The sequence below is a fragment of the Bos taurus genome, chromosome 11 (genome assembly GCF_002263795.3).
Source record: "Bos taurus isolate L1 Dominette 01449 registration number 42190680 breed Hereford chromosome 11, ARS-UCD2.0, whole genome shotgun sequence".
Lineage (NCBI taxonomy): Eukaryota > Metazoa > Chordata > Mammalia > Artiodactyla > Bovidae > Bos > Bos taurus.
This window is the reverse complement of record NC_037338.1, coordinates 70,454,792-70,479,521: the sequence shown is the minus strand read 5'-3', so window position 1 is coordinate 70,479,521 and position 24,730 is coordinate 70,454,792. Positions and strand designations below refer to the sequence as shown.

The 24,730-nt window shown below is 43.6% G+C and overlaps 1 protein-coding gene across 1 annotated transcript in view; it reads right to left on the bottom strand.

Annotated features, from left to right (window-relative positions):
- ALK (ALK receptor tyrosine kinase) overlaps positions 1-24,730 on the bottom strand; it is a 732,834-nt gene that overhangs the window by 183,647 nt on the left and 524,457 nt on the right. The window contains exon 5 of the mRNA XM_024999478.2: positions 7,910-8,037. Within this exon, the coding sequence (XP_024855246.1) occupies positions 7,910-8,037 (128 nt within the window). The remainder of the gene's footprint in view (positions 1-7,909; positions 8,038-24,730) is intronic.

Here is a 24,730-nt window from a genome sequence, read left to right as displayed (position 1 = left end):
CCACAGGTAAAAAACAGGCAAGAAGTTTTAGAGATCGGGAGTCAAGAAGGGGAATGTTTGGTAAACGAGGTTCACCCTCCACCAGGTAGTCACAGTGAGAACTAAGTGAGGACACCAGGCTGTGGCTCAGGGTCCTCTCTGGTTTTCACTTCCGAGCAATAGATCCACCACCACATGATTGATTCAGTCCCTTGAAGAGACCAACCCAGGTGTTGGCCACCTGGATGCTGGCATCAGGTTGGCGATGCTGCAGCTCCCATCACCCACTTGGCACGTTGTTGTCATTAACATGAAGTGTTTGTTTCAATTTATTTCTGTGAATGGTTGTTTCACCATGAGAAACTGAGTGGCAGAGAGGGAGTAGCTTCATTTTCAAAGACTTGAGGCCAGAGAAGTCAGGGAGCTCAGAGCAACATCCACAAACACACCTCCACAGCCATCCTCTCCTTTGACCCTCACGATTAACGTCAATTTGGGGTCAGCCGTTGACATATTGTTATTCCTGTTTTAAATTTTAAAAAAGTGTGCCAATTCTGGGGGAGACCTGATGTCTCTTTTGATCCACAGTGTTGCATTGTTTGCTGTTGTTTAGTAGCTCTGTCATGTCTCACTCTTTGTGACCCTATGGACTGTACCCTATGGACAGGCTCCTCTGTCCGTGGAATGCTCCAAACAAGCATACTGGAGTGGGTTGCCATTCCTCCTTCAGGGGATCTTCCTGACTCAGGGTTTGAAAGTGAAAGTGTTAGTTGCTCAGCTGTGTCCTACTCTTTGTGACCCCATGGACTGTAGCCCGCCAGGGTCCTCTGTCCATGGAATTCTCCAGGAAAGAATACTGGAGTGGGTTGCCATTCCCTTCTCCAAGGGATCTTCTCAATCCAGGGATCGAACCTGGGTCTCCTGCATTGTAGGCAGACTCTTTACTGTCTGAGCCAGACAGTAAAGAAGACAGAGAAGCCCAGGGGTCAAAAATGTTTCTCATGCTTGGCAGGTGGATTCTTTACCACTAGCGCCACCTGGGAAGCCTAAAGAGGTGGAAGTGAAAGAAATGAAAGTGTTAGTTGCTCAATCGTTTCTGACTCTTTGCAACCCCATGGACTGTAGCCTGCCAGGCTCCTTGGTTCATGGAATTCTCCAGGAAAGAATAGTGGGGTGGGTTGCATTCCCTTTTCCAAGGGACCTTCCCAACCATGGTATTGAACCAGTTCTCCTGCATTGCAGGCAGGTTCTTTACTGTCTGAGCCACCAAGGAAGAGGTAGAAACATGACTTAAATTCCCTGATTGCCGGTTCAGCATTCATTCTGTGTTCTTTCTGAGAAAGGTGCATTGTAACTAGTTTGGAGGAAGACATCTCTACAAATGGAGCACCTATTCAATACCTTGGGCAAACTAAATATAAGTCAGGGATGCCCTTGGGGAGCAGTGTTTGTCCTAAGTAGAATAGAGATCTTAAAGCCATAACATCAAAACTCAATCTTAAGACAGAAACAAGTTTATATCAAGGTCACTATGCATTTAGTTTAGTACCGCTCAGTAAATACCTGTCGTATGAATGGGTGAATGCACAGACGGTTGGATGAATGAGTCTGCTACATAGACAGGTTTTTGCTGGCAGTCCCAAGACAGCATTCCACAGTAATTTCACAAGCACAAACTAAGGAAGGTGCTGGGGTGCTGCTTGCTTTTGGAACAGAAAATGCCCAGTTTGGGCCAGGCTGCCAGGAGCCCATGAGGTTATCCTTCATTTTACCCAGCTGGATTTTGGATCTTACTCTAAAGGTTAATTGGTTCCACATGGCTGGCCAAATATTGGAATCTATTTGTGTAGCTTCTCTCATTTCATCTTGTCCCCTCTTGGTCTAAGGAGGATATCCTCCAGTGCCCATCACTGTCTTTGATAAAGTAAGAAGAAAGAGAAGGGAGAGAGGGCCAGGTGATGCCATGCGTGTTTTATTGGAAACAATCATACCGGCTCCATACTTAGCATCTCAAAGCCAGGACCCACAGTGACAAAAGTCTGTCTGGGGAAATGGCCCATAGTCAAAGTACAATAGCCTTGGGCTTAGTCTTAATCATTTAAAGAAGGTCTGGTTAATGTAATTCCGTTTTGCTATTACATTTTAAATAAGTACAGTATAATAGGATCAAAAAGCTGGGGTTAATAGGAGAGTTAAAAATCAGACTGCCCAGCAACTCTCAAGCTGTATTTCATGAAAGCCCATTTGGAAGGTTTGTCAAAGACTGGTGGGCTCCTCACCGTCACTTCCTCTAGGCCAGCTGTACTTGTGTAATTTCATATCCTGGGTTTTTATATAAGACTTTGTTTGAACTAAGAGTTAAGCCTCTAAAAAATGTTTGAAGACTGTGGATCTAGTTTACATGTCCTCATTTTAGGCACAAAGAGGCTAAGATAGCTGTCATCTCCCACTCTTTCGGGACACGTGTTTTAAGGTGTCTGCAGTGGTCTGACTGCATTGTATTCCTCGGATTCCTCCCCCTTCCTGAAGTATAGAAGTCAGTGAAATCACCCTCAGCACCATGGATAGTGTGAGTGAGGCTTCTGACACCCTCTCTGAATGGATTAGAAGTAATGTGTGTGACAATGTCTTGATAGAGTAAGGGACCATGAGTGCTTCTTGGGAAAAGGTCTGTTAGTGAGCTGAATGTGGCTCTCATCTGGGAAATCTCAGTTCTGATTCTTGTAGGTTCATGAAAGAACTATGGCCACCTGCAGTAAAATGTGTTTAGGCTTACATCCTTGATTTTCATGGATGGGGGACCCACTATTGATAAGGGTGTGGTGGTCCTCTTAAACTGCCTTTGACCCGTCTGGGCAGGGAAAGGGAAATTCTGAGTTGGTTTCTTAGAAAAACTGAGAACTTGATGACAATGAGATGGAGGTAGGAAGCACATTGGACTAATCAGTAATTTAGTGTGTTAAAGTTCAAGGTAAATTTTTGAGTGTTTGTGCATTCAGTTTCCACACGGTGAGGGAGGCAGATTAGATGCTTTCTGGGGTCCTTAGCAGCAGTGACCTTCCACAGGCAGCACCAGCGTGTGGCAGCTAACAGCATGGATGCTGGAGCCAGATGGCCTCCATTCCAATATCAGCTGTGAGACTCTGGGTACGTGACTGCTGTGCCTAGTGATGATAATAATAATGCATACCTCACAGTGTTGCTGGAAGGATTAATGAGTTAATATATGAATGTGCATAGGACAGGACCAGGCACATAGAAGGTGCTAGGTGGGTGTTTGCAATATGTAATTTTATGAACACACTGACTGTTTTCAAGTCCTTTTCAAGATGCTAGTACTGCTCTTCTGACGTATTTTTCAGCAGGTTCCTCTGAACCTGAGGAGTCCCAATGAGTGTACTGCATAATCCTATGCTTTAATTGTCTGCTGAAGAAAAGTCATTATGAAAGGGTTAAGGGTTCCCTGGGAGCCTGGGCATGTAAGGGTTGATATCCCTGCCCTCAGTACTGAATACACACACCACTCTTTCAAGATGAGGGAAAAATCTCTTCCAAGTAATTTCCACTCACTGCTACTTTCTTTTGGGAGTAATACGGTAATAGCCCAAAGCTATAAAAGCAGGAACAGCATTTGTCAATTGATTGATTAGCTGATCAGTCAACAAATATTTACATTGTGTTTCTTATATGTTTAGCATGGTGTTAACTGCACTGTGGAGAAATAAAAGCAATATAAGACAAGGTTCTGAACCTCGTTAGGGCCCCAAAATGACTAACTGAGAAATAATTATAAAATAGCTACTAAATTTAGATGCAGAGAACAAAGTCTTCCAAGAATAATTTCTTTAGCTGTGAGTGATGTTCTGGAGGGTTTGGGCCCCAAGCTGGATCTTAAATGATGAATCAGTGTTCAAAACATAAGGCCTGGGATCAAGTAGGCATTATTGGCATAGTGTAGAGAACACCAGTCTGTTAGAGGAGAGGTATGGGGAAACAGAGGGCATAATGTTGGGCAGGTACAGAAGGGCCGGATTGTAAATGACTGTGGAAATCAGGCAGAGGCACTGTGGCTTCCCAGGCAGGATTGAGAAGTGGTGAAAGCACCAAGGTCAGAGTCAAGGTGGTCCTGATGTTAATCCCAGCTCTACCATCAACCAGCTGGGTGATCTGCAGCCATCACTTTTCTGATGTGAAGTGGTCTTCACTTCTGAGTGAAGTGGTCCAGCCCAACCTTCATATTCCTGATGTGGTAGACAATAAGAAGTTACTGGAACCTCATGAAAATGCCACAAGCAAAGGGAATTTGGAGGAGATTTTTCTGGCAATGTGTGAAGGATGGATAATGGTATCAGGGAGACTAGCTGGAAGTCTATTTAGTCTATTTAGTCTAATAGCTAGAAGTCTATTTAGTCTAATAGCTAGAAGTCTATTTAGCTATTGCTGAAGTCCCAGAATACATATATGAAGGCCTGAATAAAGCACGTGGCTGAGGAAATGAAGTCAGAAGGATAAACTCAAGAAGCAGTAACAGTAGCATCTAGACAGCAACAGATAGAATGTGAGGCAGCCACAAGCCTAGAGCCCAAGGCTTGATCATCCGGATGTAGGGATAAGAGGAAGAGTCAAAGATAATTCTAAGGTAAATAAAACTCCAGCCTCTACACATTCCATTAAGGCAGCAGGATGTCATGGATAGAAATACTGGCTTGGTGATCAGACTGATTTGGGATTGAGTGTGGCTCTACCTTTCCCTAACTATACAATGATGGTAACTTTAGAAACATCTGTGAGGTTCAGTTTCCCCATATGTAAAATGAGGATAATAGTACCTGGTTTTTAGTGTTATTGTAAAGCTCACAGGAGATAACTAACACGTGTAAAGGGATCAGCACTGTATCTGTGCACATGCTAAATGCTCCATAGATGTGAGCTTTCATTGCTTACTAACTGATCAGCTAATAACTGTTACATTCTATGATAACAGGTGTTAGGATTCAGAGGGAGTCACGACCTCTGCCTTCATGGCACCCACAGATAGATATCTTCTCTTTTGCGAGCAGAATTGTCCCAGTGACCCCATCTCCAGTTTAGTTAAAATGGCATTTTTTTTCTTGTGGGACAAGGAAGGGTTGTAGAAGTCTATATAAAGCAGACCAGATACCCTACAAGCTGAAAAGCTGAAAGTGAAAGTCATGTCCAATTCTTTGTGATTCCATGGACTATAGCCCACCAGGCTCCTCTGTCCATGGGATTCTCCAGACAAGAATACTGGAGTGGGTATCCATTCCCTTCTCCAGGAGGTCTTCCCAACCCAGGGATCGAACCCAGGTAGAAAGTAGACTAGATATCCCAGAAACCTATCAACCTGATCAGCCCCTTCAAATGCACTACTTCTCTTAGCTCCGCCCCTTCAAATGCACTACTTCTCTTAGCTCCTCCCCTTCATGACCTAACTGAAGTAATGATCTCAGAAAACACAGATGTTTGTCTACATCAAACAGGCCTTGGGTATGCCTGCAAAACAACTCCTTCTCTTTAAATATATGAGGGTAGCTTTAGGATACTTCTTATGTTTTCAACTTGTCCACACCACCCGATGTGCACCTGAATTTGTTCCATTATAGGAGAAAGAGTTAGAAGTTCTCAGGAAACACTGGGATCACTCTGTTCTCTGCCTCACAGGTCCACAGTGGTCCTCTCATACCTCTTGGTGGCCACAGGATTCCAAACCTGAGAAGGAGCACAGAGGACACCTGCTTCCCCATGAAAACCATCTGTTCTTGGACTTGGAGCCTCTGAAGGAAGGTAGCTGGGCCATGAGAACCTTCCTGGGTCTCTTGGCAGGTCCACTTTCCTTAAGGAATCAGAGACAGATTTCTTTTCTTCCTCCTTAAGAGAGTGTCCTGCCAGAAGAAACACTTTCTGGACCATTAGAGAAAGTTAGAGAGGTCAACTCTCTTGGTTTTTTAAGGGTAGAGAAGCAGAAAAGAAACATATCTTGTAAACTGTGCAATGGATTGCTGCAAATGCAAGACAAACTACAGAGGGAGAATACTGTAGGTGAAAGGAAGTCGTAGGCGTAAGGAAGGAAAAATGTGCACAACTGGTTGAGATCTTTCCCAGGTGCAAAGAATTTTTGCAAGAGTATTTGTGCTGGGCCTAATACTTGGAGTTTTATAGCCTCTTATTCCCTTCTGATGCTGCTGAAATGAGATTAGGCCAATTCTGGGAACTCATACCTTCTTCCTGACACATTCCTGATAACTGGCTCCATTTCAACACATAACCTCTTTTGGACGGTACGTGGACCCTTGACATCGGTGAGGACTGATGATGTCCAGAGACGTTCACAAATCCCTAAGTTAGTGAGTGTGGAAACATTTGTACAAGCTCCTGGCTTTCTCCCAAACCATATGTTTCTTGTACAGCGTCTCACATCACAGGCTAGGCACCTTTTCAATTTGAACTGAAGTTCAATCTATCATGTTATGATAGATTTTTCTTTTTCTGACACATAAACCAGTTTTGATTAAAAAAGAAAGAAAGAAAACCACTTTGTGAAAGTTCTTGCAAGGCTAGCAGTGAATGAAGAGCAACAGCAAGGTAAGGAACTGGGTGGTCAGTAGGGTCCCTACCTAAAGGAGTCCCTTTTGTATTCAGCTTCAAAATCAAAACTGGGCCTCAACATGCAATCAATGGCTATGTGTTATGAGCCTTCATGGCTGCTGATGAACATTCTAAATGGAGAGGTTAGGCCTGGGAGTGCCACAGACTCCCTTTCTGTCTATACTTCATTCCTGGGCCTCCAGACCACAGATTCCATAGCACAGGTTAGTGAACCTCGAGGAAGAGGCAGGCATGGCAGGAGAATAGTGGCTATGAAAACAACTTGTTTCCTAAAGATTTGTACAATTCAAGTCCATCTTATATACCCTTTACATGTGGAAAAATAATAAAGGATATTTATAATGATGACCCTAGGTCTTTTGAAGAATCAAGGAAAGATCAACCTCATATCTATATCAATGATCAGTCTTCTCCTGCATACCAATCACACTTGGAGCAATGTCTAATGAAAAATATATATAAAATATCATCTTGAAAATAGGAATAGAAGATCAAAAACTCTGTAGAGGGAAGGGAAAATAAGTTTATCAAATAACGACACAGATATAATTTACTGTGATTGAGTATTGCATTTAGCTCAGAGTTTCCTGGCAACAAAGACAAAAAGAAAAAAAATTGACAAATTACTCTTCAGGAAAGAGATGTCTTCTCTTGTTAATAAATCTTGAAATAAATTCACAATGTGGAGTTATGCAAAAGGAATTCAATGACACATGCCTTAATGATTTTTACAAAATAAGCAAGAATTTTCACATATAACCATTTCCCACATTGTCCCTTAATAACAGCTTAAATCAAATCATTAAAAATACTTAATTGTAAATTTTACCTCAGGGGGGAAAAAAGTAAAGTACTAGTCATTATCAAGTTAGTAGGATGGAGATACATGTGAAAAAAAAAAAAGGCAGAATGTTGATAATTGTTGAAACTGGGTTGAGGGTATATGGGAGCCCATTGCACTATTCTATTCATTTGTAAACATTTGAAAATTTCCACAAAACAAAACAAAACCATAGCTGAAAGCATCTGGACTCCAGGGAAATTAAGCTAATGTGTTATCCAACAAAGACTATATTCTATTTGATATAGCTTTAAGTTAAGTAGATATAATATTATAACTCAATCTTTGAAAATTGATCAGCTGGGCTGTGAACCACTTGGCAATATTCAGAATCAGACCCAAAGCACTGGAGACACTTCTGTATAAGTGTGCACATTTTCAGCTAATTATGGTGGCAGATTACTGACCTACTTAAGACAACAAGCTACCAAGGAGTGGATGGGGAAAGCCAGATTCAGATACCTTCACTGCAGTTCTTCAGGGCAAAGAAGTCCACTGCAGATAAGCTTCGGTTTCCATTTGAGATATATTCCAGGGCCACTCGGAACGGGTTCTCTGGGCGCCCAATTCTTCCCTGCAGCACAGTCCAACTGGTTGCATTGGAAAGCAGAGGGGGAAAAACACAGAAAAACAGTGATGAGAAGCAGACCTAACCTATAGAGAGGTCCCATGCCTGCCCTGACTTTAGGGCCCATGTTCTCCATTCTGTACGAACCCTAAGTGGGTGGAACCCTAAGTGGTTCTGAGGATGGTCACTGACAGCAACACACACACACATTTATTTCCTTCTTGTCCAACTAACTCAGAGACCCAATTCTTAAACCTACTGCGGCCACTGGTGTGTCTTTTGTCTTACTTTTTAGGCAACGCCAGACCTTTGGACTATTTCATACAGGAAAAAATATGTACACCTGAGAAAATCTGCCAGCAGAGTGAAGGAATAGTCTTCAAAGCATTTATCAGTGTACTAATAATTATCTCTGGAAAGAATGCTTGGTTTTGGGAATTTTATCTCATCCTCAAATCTCAGAATCCTCGGGTTTGCTATATAGTTACTTAAGGGAAGCTAGCAAGTGCTATTTATTGACTGCGGGAAAATTAAAGTGCATTGAAGCATGTATTTTGGGGTAAAAGCTACCTAAGATTGACGTGGACTCTGCAAAAAGGTGCAAACAGAAGTAGACAGAAGCAGGTCAAATGTGAGCTCTGCATCTGTCTATAATCAAGGACACTGACACAGCCAGAGAATAGAGAATAAGCTAAATGAACATTTTTACACCTCACTCAGGCTATTAACCTCTTGGAATAGCCTCCTGTCACTGATTGCAACATCAAATTTACTTTCCAACATTGATTCAGGTTTTTTAAAATACATAATTATTTTGATAACTTTGTGTGGAGAATGGAAATTACCTGGACTATTTCACATTTTCTTTCCTTTTAAAGAAAAACAATTTTATTGAGGTATAATGCACAATAAATTGCACATCCAAAGTGTACAATTTGATGAATTTTGACATGTGGATTCACCTTAACTCATCACAATGTTTCATACTGTCTTACCACTAGGTTGGGCTTAGGTATGGTAGTACGCATGCTAAGGAACTTAGGGAAAGACTAGCTTTTTGTTTAAAAAAATTTTAAAGCACCCTCCCAAATTTCAAGTATAAAGGTATTAAAAATTCAGAAAAGTTGGTAAAGGAAAGTAAAAGTCACCTGGAAACTCATCTAGAGACTACCTTGGTAAACACCTCTGTAAGCAGCATTGTAGCTTACAGCTTTACACATATAAGGTCATACACACACGTGCTCCCTCAATGGTTTGTCATAAGACAATCAATATAAATTACATGATCAGGTCAAAGGCTGCATTTTAACGATTTGTGCATTGCTCCTGGTTTTTCCTCCTTATGATCAGGCTGAGGCTAGCCCTGTGAGTTTATCTTAGGACTAATTCTTAGAACCTGGGTCAAAGCATATATGTATTTAAAACTCTGAGGATATTGTCAGTCCTCTAACACTGAATTAGAGGGTTCATTTCTCCATTTGTTTGTTGACATGGGATCCCATCAAATCTTTTCCATTCATTAACTTTTGGTGAGGAAGGCATCACGCAAAGCAATCTATGGTCTTCAGGGGGGTGTTCCTGGATGGGGATTGTGTGTCTCTGGTTCTTGCCATGTTGCTGGGCATGCAATGAGGTTTGCTGGATGAAGAAGGCAGTGCTGTTCCCTTTCCATGCTCTTTTGTAGTTAATTCTGAGCAATGGAGTCAGTGCCTCTGCCATTTGATAAAAGCGTATTAAGTTTCCCCACAATAGATGCTGTAGAAGAGACTATTGCTGTTGTGAAGTTTGTTCTCTGTTTCTGTACCCAACAGGATTTCTATCCAAAATAAAACCAGTGCAATTGAGTAAGGAAAAGGGGCCTTTCCATTTAAATGTGGAACTGTCAAAGAAAAAAAAAATTGAAAAGAAAATGTAAATGAGGGGTTCTTAAGGAAAAAGAGACAAAGAGAGCAGAATTTTTCTTGTTCTTCTGAAAAATAAAGGACTCTATTTTTGAGGGAAGATGGTGGTGAAAAGGCATGACTATTCATATTCTTCCACAGTCATAGCTCTCTGCTCTGAGGAATGATGGATTTTAATTCCAGGTACACAGTGGCCCTTGATGATGATTTCCATTTCTGTATTGGCAGTAGCCCTCTGGATAAATGTGTCAAGAGTTTTAGGAATTAGTTTCTGAGTTACTGATGCAATAACTTTTGTCTGAAATTCTCTGGCCTCCCATAGTTTACTGCTGCAACTTTAATAACTTTCAGAGCAGTTGCCAAACATGATTTTATAACCAAGGAAGTTGGGACTGAAAAAGGGCAAGCTTATACCTAGGGTCAGATTTGTTTAAGAGACAGCAAAAACCCTATGGGGGGTGGGGTGGGGAATACCACACACTCTCTTTTCTCTCTCCCTCCATTTTCTTGGCTGACATCCCAATGGTCATGAAACTTGCTCCTTAGGGTCCTATTTCCCTCTTTAGCTGGTGGCAACTCTACTTGTGCTTGCAAGGCGGGAAGTGATGTTCTAACCTAGAGCCTCCTAGAGACAAACGTGCAGCTATATGCACATGCTGGGGATTTGCAGTCATCTCAGCACTGGTGCTTCGATCAATCAACATGACACTGTGGGGAGTCCATCTGGACTTCAGGAAGCCAGAAGCATGGTCTGGATGGCCTGTCATCATCCATTATCTTCCAGTTGTCTCTCTGGAGCTCTTTACTTCCAGTTCTGGCTCTGCCCACGGTTTGCCTGATGACTTTGAACAAGGCACTTTACTCCAAATGCCTGAAATTTTAAATGTTTTCTAATCAGTTGTATTCTCAACCACAGAAAGTATCTCCAACTTGGTGTAAATTTGCTGAGAAAACAACTGACTACACATTTTTTGCTGAGTGGCTGCATCATAATGAATCAGAGTCCACTGAAGAAGGCAGAAGGGTTGGTTTGTGAATAGCAAGGTCCATTTCTGACCTGGAGGTTGGAAGCTGTATATTCAAAGGCCATCAGGTTGGGAACTGAGTCCCAGATTATGGTCCTAGACTTTCATGGGGTATGGTAAGTCCCAGAACCCATTTGGGTTTTAGTTTCTTCATTAGCAAAATGTTAGTGTTCTCCAAGGTCTCATACTGATCTGATACCAATACTTCTCTAGCAGATCACCCAAGTCCTAGTGACAAAACACTTTACCAAAACCCTGAAAGCTTCAGTGGGCCAATAATATTCTACAGAAGGTGGAAGAAAGATTTGTCAAATAACTCAGACTTATTTCTCCAAAGAGACTCAGTTCCACCCCCTCAGAGAAATGAAGAGACTGGTTCAAGGTCACCCATTTGGTTATCTGAAGACCAAAGATTAAAATCAAATATATTATTGCTCCACAACTGCAAGAACAGGAGACAATGTGACCCATGAATCAGTCTGTATATTCAGTCACATTTCGTATTGCTAGAATCATGGAGATAAAGAAAGATGTGTTGACTTAGCATTGCTGCAGGGAATCACCAGTCTGGGTTTTGAGGACAGACAGGCCAGTCAGAAAGTGAAATACCTTGTCAGAAAATGCACACATAAAAGCAAAAAAAGTCATAAGAAGATATGACATGGAAACAGAAACTCTAAGGTTCCTACTGCCCCATACCAGGACAGTCTCTCCAAGTTTAAAGGAGACTGGCACTTCTAATGTGAGCCAAGCTGCTGATGATATTGAAGGGTTGGCAGCATGTCTCAAAAGGATGAAGGCAGAAAGTTATTTTAAGTCCAGAACGAAGGGGCACTTTCTGACAGCACTTGAGGGCCATGGGTGGCACCTGACAAGATGGAGGAATGTGTATTACTTCCTGCTGTGTGATCTTCCAATAGGCATGATGTTGATGTAGGGCTGGCTCACAAAAGTGAGCCATCAAACCTACATGCTGGTCAATGGAACCCCTTTCTGAGATGGTTTTAGCTGCTTCAATATCAGGAGGCATACATTCACTTCTCAGCTCCATGATCTACTAAGCAACCATAGGCAAATTATATACTTACTCTCACCTCCTATTTCCTTATTTTTAAGGTGGGAGTCATAATGCCTAGCTTTCTAGATTGTTGTGAGGATTTATGAGAAAGATGTACACAAGAAACGTCCTTATCAGGGGCTCCATAAATGGGAGCTATTCTTACAGAAGACCAGAACTTTTTTTCATAGAATGGCACTGGGCCATGAAACTATTTGCATCTCAATTCATTTATAAGATTCAAGTGGGAGAGTAAAGTAGACAAAAGAAGGTAAGAAAGGCATTAGCAATTTATGAATAGCAGCCACCTTTTGTTGAAATGAGGAAAAATTTTTAGTTAAAAGAAATTATGTTGGAACAAAAAGAAACTATGTTGAAACAAAAAGAAACTATGTTGAAAAACTCCTACAACCAAATACGTTATAATTGGACTATGATAGCAGATCAATATTCTGCCCAGAACTCTCTAAAGGCCCCATCTCACTTTGGAGTAAAATCCTCTATTTAGCTTCGCATCTTTCTGTAGCATGTGAAAAGATGCCTTATGTCTAGATGTTGGTTAGGATTTGTTGAATTGAATTTCATTTCTCGGGCATTTATTGGTGCATTATTGTACACTAGATAACATATTAAATGCTCTGAGGATCCTTAGAGTTGAGAATGTAGTTTTGTACTTAAGGAGCTTACAGACTGGCGAGGAAGAGTAAAAGTAGGAACTGAACTTCACAGTGAACAGCAGTATGTTGCTGCTGCGTCACTTCAGTCGTGTCCGACTCTGTGCGACCCCATAGACGGCAGCCCACTAGGCTCTTCTGTCCCTGGGAGTCTCCAGGCAGGAACACTGGAGTGGGGTGCCATTGCCTTCCCCGAGAACAGCAGTATAGAGGAGCTGAATGAGCAGCACAGGCACTATGTGCTGCTGAATCATAGAGAGCAAAGTGATGTCTTAAATCCGGTGATCAGGGGAGGTGTAACTTGAGGATGGGTTGTGAAGAAGGGGCAGGAATTGGGAAGAGGGTGATGTAGAAAGGGAGGCTGGCATGAGCACATGAGCAGAGCCCATACAGACTGTGTATACAGAAAACAGGTGGTTCTGTCTGGTGGGAGTCAATGTTTTTCACTAATTTCTATAGGAAGGAGGTCCTCTGTGTCTTGCCACTCCCCAACCTCAACCTCCTTATGGTCAGGGTGATGGATCATTCATCATTGCGTCTTCTGGGCCTGATACATTTTAGACACTTAAGTATTTGTTGAATAAGAGAATAAATGTACCAACAGATTTCTGTTAAATGAGACAAGATTCTGACATTCTTTATATTGCAGTTTGTACTGTTCGCTGAACCCAGGGTAGTCAAGACACGAGCTAAGAGGCTGGAAGGAAACTCAAGGAGCCACAGGAACTGCAGAAACATTTATTTTCTCCTGACTGGCATGGCAGCCATAACATAGCCTCTCTCCTGGCTGACACAGCAGCCATAGCAGCAGCCATAACATAGCCATAGCATGACCTCATATAACATATCCATGATATTGCTCCAGTGTAGCCCTGATGCAGCAGCAGCCAGGGCTTTCATGGTGAAACATACACAGGTGTACTGCATAGAGTAGCCTGTGACCAAGCGGCTATCTTGTGACACACATGCACAGTGCTGTAAGTGGTCTCACCTGTTACATAATCATTATTTACAAAACATGGGGCAAGAGTGAGAGGCTGTGGGGCAAGAAAGCCTGACCATGCCATCTTGGCTAATTTGCTCTTTCCCTATAGTAGTGAAGTTGAGTTAATTTCAAAGTTCAAGTCAATTCATTATTGTTGGCTCTCATCCATTCAAGTGGTAATGATACCTTCCCTTAGGAAGAACCTAAAGACTGGGAAATTTGGGGGGGTTGAAGGAAGTTTGGGATTTTTTCACTGTATAGTTCTTGGCTCCCCCTTTGCCCACACATAGGCCCCACTTTAAAGGGGAAGGAAGGGCCATGGAAAACCATCAAACTAGCTTTTGTGCAAGGACCTAGAACCCAAAGAAGGAAACCCAAAGAGTTATAGTATGTCCTGAGACATGGAGGGGACCTGAGTGCTCAACTAGGAGAGGTCCCATCTCATGCATGAACACCCTCTAGAACCCAGTTCAGCCTTGAACCTTGTTAATGAATATTAACAAGGGCAACAATTCTAATGATATTAATAACTGCACTAATAATGTGATCAGCAACAACAGTTAACATTTATTGAGGGCCTACTCTGTGCTCTGCTTCTAGTTGAGTTTCAAACCTAGTGTCATGTGACTCCATAGTCTTTACGAACACCTTCCTAAATTGTCCTTTTAAGCTTCTTGAGGTTAGAAACCATGTCTTCCTGGGCCTTTATTTCAATTTCTGGCTCTGATGAATACAGCTAGGGATTCGAAGCTAAAAGATATGGTCATCCCACATTCTGTAATGGCTACAAGTGCCAAGCCATTCTGGTAGTGACTACCCCCTTGCCAGGATAGCTAAGCTCACAAATTAATTGAGGATGATGGAAACCACACAAATTAGACAACCAGCCACGTCCTTTTCACATGGAGCTTAGTCACATGATTACTATTATTACTGAGCATAAGACTGTCAAGGCTCAGGCCACACAGCTGACATTCCTTCACATATCCCTTTGCTAAGACTCTCTTTTGACAAGTGTCGGGATGTGGGTGTGAAGGTGTGAAGGTTCATTAGAAATAAGGGATTGAGCCTGTGGCAGCTCATCTAGATCGATTAAAAAAAAAAAGTCAATTGCACTTCTCTCCCTAATCTTATCCTAAAGGAAAGAAGCACACATAACTTTCAAGGTTTTTTAAAAATAGACTTTGTAGTAATTCTACAGCAAATATAAACCATTCAGCACTATTTTTTATTGTTTCCATTAAATCAGCCTGCGTTTAAAGCATTTTTATGGGAGATAGCAGGGAAGAAAATGCCAGATCAATGTAAATTTTACTGTAAAGTCCTTTGTTGCTAGTTAATTTTCTGTAATAATAATTACAGTTGGTATGTGGTGTGGGGTCTTTTACCCAAGTAGCCCTGGCTTTGTTATTCCTTGCCCTTCAAGATTTCCCAGAAGTTAGATGTGTGTGCCCGGGAGAGAATTGGAGCTGGATGGAAACTAGGTTTCCAGTTGATTCAGGATGTGGTTCCCACCAGCCCGTGGTGGAAAGAGATGCCCTGAGGCTGAGGGTGGCTTCTGGCTCTTCTGGAGGGAACTGTGGGAGCAGTGAGGTGCTGAGACATGGATGGGCTCACTGGGGCCACAGTGGACTCGGTAGAGACCTTAGCACTGATGGTCGGAAAGCAGTTTTGGTTTCTATCAGAGATGCTGTGTGGGTGACAGGGATCTGGAAGGTGGCCCAGCTTTCCCTAGGTGGGGGCTAAGAAAATGTTCCCAAGCTGCCTTTCCCCTAATTCTTCTGTCATGCTCTTGAGCAAAGAAAAAAGTTGAATGGTTTTTGGCTCTTCTTCCTGGCCTCTCTTTAGCTTCTAATTTTATCTCCTTCCCTCTCTCCCTCCCTCCTTTCCTTCCTTAATTCCTTTCTCATTTACTCCCTCCCTTCCTTTTTTCTTTCCTTCCTTCAGGAGAAGTATACTGATTAAGAGCACAAACCTTGGAGGCAGGCTTCCCATTTTATAATCTCAATCCTACCTCTTACTGACTGTGACTTCTGGCCAGCTACCTACCTAATCTCTCTGTGCCCAAGTTCCATCATTAAGAAGTAGGGATAGTAAAAGACCCTATAAGAGGTGTGTTGAAGACCATGTGGATTAACAGATGCACAGGACTTAGCTGACACTCAAGAAGCATCAGCTAATACTGTTACTATTAGGTTAGTGTTTCTTGTCTCTCTTATACCCGCTATGGCAGATGACCTTACGAGGAAGGACTTTACAAGAGGGTGGAACAGGAAATTGACTGAGTATGATGGGATTTCAGGGATTAGGGGGGAGCCTCCCACCCCAGAACACCCAAACTTTGGGGATTCTTTCCAGTCTCCCATGCAGCACTGAAGAGACAAATGCAAAAATGCAAATACCCCAAGGAACACTGTGCCAGGCACTCGATATACATCTCATTTATTTGTATGTGTGTGTGTGTGTTCATTTACATTCTGCTTCATTCCAGAAAGGATTTAAGGCAGCTATTTTACTTTATTTCATTTAATTTTCACAATAAATGCATGAGACAGATATGACCATCTCCATTTTATAAGGGAGAAAATTGAGGCTCAGAGAGCTTATAAACTTGCCCATGTAGTAAATAGTAAAAGGTGATATGAACCCAAGATGATTTATCTTCAAAACTGTTGCACTTCCTACTACATCACACATGGGTGTAAATTTATGTTAAACGTAAATAACTTGTTTATTAAAAGAATTTTTAGTGGGTCAGAGGTGGCTAGTATTTGAAGAACAGCAGTGCTCAGAAAAGGCTGTATCCAAGAAATATTTGGCTTTTTCCAGTGCTGTCCCAGGCTATCTTATTCCTTTTCCCCTCAAGCTCTACATAGTCACAACCATGTGGGAATACATGGGACTGTGGCAGCAAACATCCACCTGGTTCCCTGGCAGAGAGCTTTTCTTCATTCTATACACCAGGCCATGCACAAAGAGGAGCCTGAGAATGAACCTCTGCAGACATAGCCCCTAGATCACTGGATGTGAGGTGGAGACCATTAGACTGATGATAGCCACATTTGTAAGAAAAAATGTTAGTAGAAGGAATGTTCTTAAATGACCTCCCTGTGACCAATCTGCTTGCTGGATTAGCATAATCTCTACATTTTCTTTTCAAAGGTACACCCTGTGCTCTGAGTGCTCAAGGTCACTGAATGTTCAAGGTTACTCTCTCATGCTCCTAGACCTTCCACTCCTATCACTTGAGTTAGTTTGGCTTATTCCCAACTCTGTTTATGCCAATTGTACTCACTAAGTGGATGCAACATGAGCAAGAACAATCGGAATTACTTTTTGAAGACACCCCACTCCAGTACTCTTGCTTGAAAAATCCCATGGATGGAGGAGCCTGGTAGGCTGCAGTCCATGGGCTCACTAAGAGTCGGACACAACTGAGCGACTTCACTTTCACTTTTCACTTTCATGCATTGGAGAAGGTAATGGCAACCCACTCCAGTGTTCTTGCCTGGAGAATCCCAGGGACGGGGGAGCCTGGTGGGCTGCCGTTTATGGGGTCACACAGAATCGGACATGACTGAAGTGACTTAGCATAGCATAGCATAGCAGAGGTAAGTTATTAAAAATAACTCTTGTTTAATCTTCCCTGGTGGCTTAGACGGTAAAGCGTCTGCCTACAATGTGGGAGACCTGGGTTCAATCCCTGGGTCGGGAAGATCTCCTGGAGAAGGAAATGGCAACCCACTCCAGTATTCTTGCCTGGAAAATCCCGTGGACAGAGGAACCTGGTTTGGCTACAGTCCATGGGGTCGCAAAGAGTCAGACATGACTGAGTGACTTCACTCACTCACTCAGGGCAACAGAAAAGATTAAGAAAAAGACCTTAAAAAATCCTGAAAACTTTCAGAGTGGTTCACAAGGACTTGACAATTATTTCCATTTAAAAAAAACTGAAACTGAAAATCATGGATGTGCTGTCAGGAATGCGATTTATACAGAAAGACACTGTAGAATATCCGAGAAACAGGCCAACACTGGAAGCAAAAGCCTGGGCCCTACAGCAAGAGCCTGGTGGATTAGCATATGTTTAGAAACTTCTGGTGAAAATGTATAAGGATGTAAGTTGATTCTCAAGCAACTATTGGTCTCAAGCTTACTGTCTAAGAACATTTCTTTTAGCTCTAGTATGTATTGAAAAATGGGCTTCCCAGGTGGCACTAGTGGTAAAGAACTCACCTGCCAAGGCAGGAGACTTAAGGGACGCAAGTTTGATTCCTGGGTTGGGAAGATCCCTTGGAGAAGGGTATAAGAGAATCCCACGACAGAGGAACCACAGACAGAGGAGACTGACAGTCCATGGGGGTCGCACAGAGTCAGACATGACTGAAGTGACTTAGCACGCAAGCACATATTTAAAAATCCATAGAGGATTCACTAGAGCTTTTCTTCTTTTAAAGGAGGGAACACTGAATATTTAGGCAAAAAATCAAACGAGAGAAAACTTCAAATCAGAAGTAGTGAGCTGTAGGATCCTGATACTCCTCTTTCCATTTCTCTGAATACTGGATTAGGTCTTAGGTAAGTCACTACCTCCTTCAGCATCTAATGAACTTCCCTGATCAGGGGACTGTGTGCAGGACCTGCTGGATGCTGAGCAGGGGAAGTGAAAAGACAGAGTTTGGTTGGTGTCAAATTTCCAGAAATAACTTAAAATTACAGAAGAAGTACAAGAGGGGATCCCAGTGGGGTTCCCCATTCTACAGATTTACCAGACAGTCTCTTTGGCAGGCTGGGTGGTAGATTTTCTCTGAGTAGAGGCCTAGGTGATCATTCTGTCTTTGGAACTTTTTCTGTAAGGAGATTTGGGCACATCACCCACCAGCAGCCAGTGGGATTCTTGAATCTGTTTTCCTAACTTCCTCTCTGTTCAATAACTTCTTAGCACCATCTGTTCTTTGTAAACACAGTCCTTTCTCTCAAGCCAACTCAATGCAGTTCTTTGTTTTTTTTTTTTTTTTAACACATCCTCCCCAGAGCCAGATGAAGAAATATAAAGACAACACAGAAACCTTAAATGTGGCCATTTTCTGGAGGATTCCTCCTCCAGCCCAGTCTGCCCCAGCTTGAGCCCTGAGTCCTGAGTGGGATTGGGGGTGGGCTTTCATCCTGTGTCCCAGTTTGAGGCCCAGGGTTTCCCAGGCCTGGAATCTGTCCTCTTCCCCTGGGCTCAAATGACAGCCAGTCTCCCATCCCGGTCCCTAGAGAGCCAGCTTAAATGCCATTTAATGTGTTATCGTATTGATTGGTTCAATATGAACTCAAGCCTCTGTGCCAAGCAAAATGCTGACGCCCAAGCCCAGAGGCTCCATTTCAGTCATAAATCTCTGGCCAAGCCAGGCCTCTGTGCTGAAACCTTATACAGTAGTGTAGACCTGGCCATAAAACTGTGGCCCTGTAAGCAAATTCTGAAGCTGGGACAGTGGTCAGCTGGAAAAGGATGGAGGGGCCTGGCCAGGTGAAGTCAGGACAGCCCACAGATTTGTCCCTATTAAAGATGAGGCCTCATTTCACACTCTGCTCCTGTGCTGCCCTCTTCAAAGTGGCCATCCAGGGGCATGGAGGCAGTTGCCAGAGGCATTGATCGATCGTGTCCTGGGCCCCTTGGCACAGAGAGGCTAAGTGGCCCTGCTGCAGTCCCTGTACTGTACCGTGCCCAGTATAGTAGATGATGATGCTATTGTAGGGTTGGAAGATGTAAATATGGCATGAATCTTGGAAATCCCCATGTCTAATCCTCTCACAGGGCAGAGAAGGACTGTGGCCTAAACTATTCACCTCTACTCTGCAGACAGAGGAGGGTTCTATTCTATACCTTGTGTCCGAAACAATTTCTTTAAACTCAAACATGACCATGCTCTCCACCGGCCTCAAGACCCACCTCTGGTTCCCCGAAAATGCCAGGGCTCTTTCCTGTCCTTGTGCATGTGATCAGGGGGTTCCCTGTACCCAGAATTCCTTCTATATGTTTTCTCTATTAGGCTGTTTTTTATTGACTAAGGAATCCAACTCCCAGGTTGCACCAGGTGACTGGTACAGGGGGCAAGGATAAGGATATGCCTGACCCTGCCTGGGGCGTTTTAAGAAAAGTTTCTTGGCGGAAGTGACATCTGTTATTTTTGGATGATCTATTCTGGTCCTAGAAGAAATGGTCAGAAAGGGGGGTGTTTTGTGTTGAATTGCATACCTCCAAAAAGCTGTGTTGAAGTCCTAGCCCTCAGTGCCTCAGAGTGTGACCTTACTTGGAAGTAGAGTCTTTAGAAAGGCAATCAAGTTAAACTGAGATCATGAAGGTGGGCCCTAACCTGACATGACAATGTTGTTATAATTAAGGGAAATTTGGACACCAAGACCGACACAAGCAGACTGCCACGTGAAGACGAAGATAGAGGTTTGGGATGATGCGTTTACAAGCCAAGGGATTCTAAAGATGGCCAGCAAATCACCAGGAATTAGGAAAGAGGTGTGGGGCAGATTCTCCTTCATAGCCCTCAGAAGGTGCCAACCCTGGTAATGACTCCCTGAGCTTAGACTCCCAGAACTGTGAGACAATAAAGGTTTGTTGTTTAAGCCTTCTAGTTTATTATAGTTTGTACTTTCTTGTGGCAGCCCTAGCAAACTAATATAGGTGGATAGTTCAAAATGATCTCCACCAGAATGTAAGTTGGTGCAGCCACTATGGAAAATGATACGGAGGTTCCTCAGATAACTAAAGATAGAATTACCATATGATCCAGGAATCCCACTCTTGTGTATATATCCAGACAAAACTCTAATCCAAAGAGATACATGGGTCTCTACATTCACGGCAGCACTATTCACTATCGCCAGGACACGAAAGCAATCTAAATGTCTATCAACAGAGGAGTGGATAAATAAAAGGTTGTGTGTGTGTGTGTGTATATATATACACACACCTACACATATATATATGTATATACACACACACACACACATATATGAATACTACTCAGTCATAAAAAAAGAATGAAACAATGCCATTTGTAGCAACACGGATGCAACTAGAGATTATCATACTAAGTGAAGCAAGCCAGAAAGAGAAAGGCAAATACCATACGACATCACTTAGATGTGAAATCTAAAATATGGCACAGATGAACCTATCTACGGAACAGAAACAGACTCACAGACGTAGAGGACAGACTTGTGGTTGCCAAGGGGGAGGCGGAGGGATGGCGTGAGAGGCTGGGTTAGCAGATGTAAGCTATTGCATATGGAAAGCATAAATAACAAAGTCCTACTGTATAGAACGGGGAACTATATGCAGTCTCTTATGATAAGTCATTATGGAAAAGAAAAAAAAATATCATCCCCACTAAGTGGTGAAACAAACTTTAAAATATTTTTACCAACTGTGGATGATGGATGGCGTCATCTTTCCATGTGACAACCCCTGCCATGGACAGGAGCCCATAGACTGAGAAAAACAACTAATTTCTCTCAAAGGAGTCCAGTTTTCCTTGGGGCCAGAAAGAACACCAGACATTTTCCTACACATTTACCTCTGCCTCCCAGATGAACAATATCACCTTCACCTTCGGGGAGGCTCTACTTCACAATGATACTAGGAAGTGCTTGCTAATAACCCAGGAATCATGGGCCTATTAGATTCGCCTGGGTAATGCTCATACTTTTAAGCCATGCTTGAGGAAACTAATGGAATTTGAACTTAAGGATTCTACTGTGTCAGCCATGTGGGAGCTTTCCAGAACGTAGCAGACAGAACCGCTTGAGAGGCTGAGATTGTGCCAACGGTATGTTCACCTGGGAGCCAATTTCTGGGCTGAAATTTCCACCACCAATTTTCACATGACATTAAAGGGTCAGCTTGGAAGAATGACCTGGAACTCTGAAGGGATGATGAGCCTGCACTAGAAGTGGAGTACATGGGAAGCAGAGCCAGAAAGATCTGGGCTCAGGCTGGGGTGGGCAGGAATCCCCAGGCATGGGGCCAGGCTTTCCTCCCCTCTCTCAGTTCATCTTAGACTTTGAATATTTACAATAAGAATGCCCTGAACACTCAGAATCTTTTGACACTGGCCCTGGCCCTATATACTGGAAGCTGCCATTTTCTGGAAAGGGCGGGTTCCCCTTTTCCCCTTCAATGATCTGTTTAATCAATAAGGGCTTGGGGAACAGTCACCTCTAAGACAGGAATAGCCAATCTTCCTTACCTTCCTCTCAAGAGATGTATATAAAGTATCTTAGAAAAGGCTGCCTGGATACCCAGTGTATTATAAACGTCACCATAGTCACTAGTAAGCCTGCAGTGCAGTTTTGTTAAAACCAAAGCAAGCAGAGACCTCCAAAGAGTCAATAAAAACTAGCTTCTGGGGATGAGGCTATAAGACCCATCTATTTGCTAAGCCTTGTACCGACAGATCACTGAAGCTGGAGCCTATTCAAGTGTTTAGCATGCTTCTCGTGGAGCTCAGAGGGAGAGCTGAGCCCTTTTCTCCTCCCAGTTTAAGGCATCCTCAAAGGACAGAGGACTGCAGGAGCAGACAGCGACAAAGGCTGGGAAGACAAGGTTCAGCACAGGATCTCCTGGCTCGTGTGAATGTCGTGGATGATTCCAAAGGTCTGCCAACACCTTTCAGGAGGTTCAGAGACATCATTCGAAACAGCCTTGAGCCTTTGGTTCAAGGGGCTGCTGGCCTCTGCACTGAGCAGGTGGCGGCCACTCATCTCTGGATCTTCATGCTCACAGAGCAGGGGCTGGATGGCAGGTTCTGCTCTTGGCGGGTCCTGGATGTGGAAGGAATTGGTGGTCTGCGAGCCTCTCTGGCTTTGGACCCCTGCCAGTGGTGTCATCCGGCAATGATGGTAATAATTGTTACATTGCTATTAGATTATTATAATTCTTATAATGCATACCACTCCCTGGACCTGAAGGAACCCTTCACAGCTATCTCATTTAATCCCTTAGGGGTTGTGAGAGGTAGGAGTTGGTGGCCCATTGTACAGATGAGGAAACTGAGATTCCAGCAGATGAATTATCTTCGTCTGATTTAGTAAGCAATGTTTAACCAGTTGAGAGTCAAACTCAGGTCTGTCAAACTTCAAGTCCATGGCTGTCTCTCTATGCCTTGGCTTCCCACAGAAGCAGGGTGCAGACAGGGCTGCTGTAGGAAATAGGGGAGGCTGGCCTCAGACACTGAGAGATCCCACAACGTCAGAGCTGAGATGGTTGAGATAGTTTCTTGAGGGTCCCTTGTGTGCAGAGCACAGAAATCACTGTGTGTATCAGGAGATTTAAAGGTGAGATGTTCTCAGGGTGAAGATGGACCCCCCAGTCCAGAATCCTCAGGTTCACAGGGTGAGTGCCTCTAGGGACAGCCATGGGACTGCTGCCTCAGCACACTGGCTCCCACCTGAAGGGCTCCATGTTTCCACACAGCCTCTCATCTGATTCTTACAGCACCCTACCCTACCCTGCCTGGCCTAACCTGGGGAACATGCACACAGGTGCTCTTATCCTCTGTCCCACAGCCAGGTAGACTAGAATAAAGGGTTACAGGGCTTGCTTGGAGGAAATACCAGAGCTTGGTCTCATGATTTGCAGGCTGGTGCTCTCTTCTCCATCCCCTGAAGATGGGCCTCAGCATGTGGGGACTGTCTGCCATGATGTCTGCCTGGCATTGGTATGTGTGGAGCCTCATTGATTAAGGTCTCCTGTTTCTAGAGCTGTCCCTTGGCAGGGGCATGAGAGGCATGGGTGTGGGGAGGTGGGGGGAGGTGGGAAAAATCTGAGTTGGGAGCCTCCTCTATCCCTTACACTTTCACTTGGGAGAAAATGAACATCAGTTCTTTTAGGACAGGAATAATACACAACTCTTCCCATTTTGCAGGTGAGAAAATTTAGGCATGAAAAGCAGAAGGAAATGGAACCTAGCCTTTTAGACAGAAAAAGATCACAAACGCTAGAATCCTAGGGCCAGTATCTGACACCTAATCCTTGTGGCCTCTTACTGAACTGAGTGAAGGTAATTGGAACCCTTTGGTCCTCACCTATGACTTGGCTCTATGTATGCCTGTGGTTTGTGGGAAGCTGCCTGGGGTGGACCAGGGGCTAAGGTCCCATATTGAATTAAATCATATGTCACTGTATCCTTCAGTGTCAAGTACATCATCTAGTTTAAAAAGATCTTATTACCTCTTTCCTCTTTTATAAAAGTCTTTTGAGCATTTACAGATACTCCTCTCAATCTAATACCAAATATTAGTAAAATTTAATATCTTATTTTTAAATGAGTCATATATGTCAGTTGCTATGTTAATAGTACCCTCAATGAATCATTTTGCCTATGAGGTGACTGCACTCTGTTTGGAGATGCACCTCACCCCATTGCCTTGTTAGGTCACACTCAAGTGATGAAGGCTCTTGGTGCCTTGGTCCAGTCCACTAATTGCCTTCTCACAGGTTGTGCCTTCCAGTGTAGGCAATCCCCATGTAGCCTATGAAGGGCTGCTGACGGAGGGCCTGGGGTACCTCTTCACCAAGGTCTGGGAGTCTCATTCCCTCTTGGCTGCCTCTATGCAAGGTCAAGTCCTGGAGCATCAGTGTTCGAGGCCCTGAGTCCCGGGCTTTCTCTTTGCTTCCCAAGACTCTGGTGAATTCCCCTTTCCCTAGTCTGAACCTTGTCCCCCACCCAGCCCGCTGTCAAACAGAAGCAGATGTATTCGGCCCACAGTTAAACCTCCTCTCAGCCGTTGGTGACTGGACACCGAGCTGGGCATTTCTCCCATACAAATATTGCTGTTGCCAGACATAGAGCATTAGTGACAGCTCAGAGGTGGCCCCTTAGCTGCCCCCGCCCCAGGCATTCTGTCTTAGCCCCTTTACTGTGCCCTGGTCCAGCTGGGCGTTTGGGAAGAGGGCAAGAGCCTGCTGTCACTGCAGCCCTTCTCTCCTCTCTGTGACATGGCTGCCCTTCACAGGCAGTTTCTCCTCCTGTACCCTCATTTTGTCCTTGGTGGTGGGGGTTCCTTTCC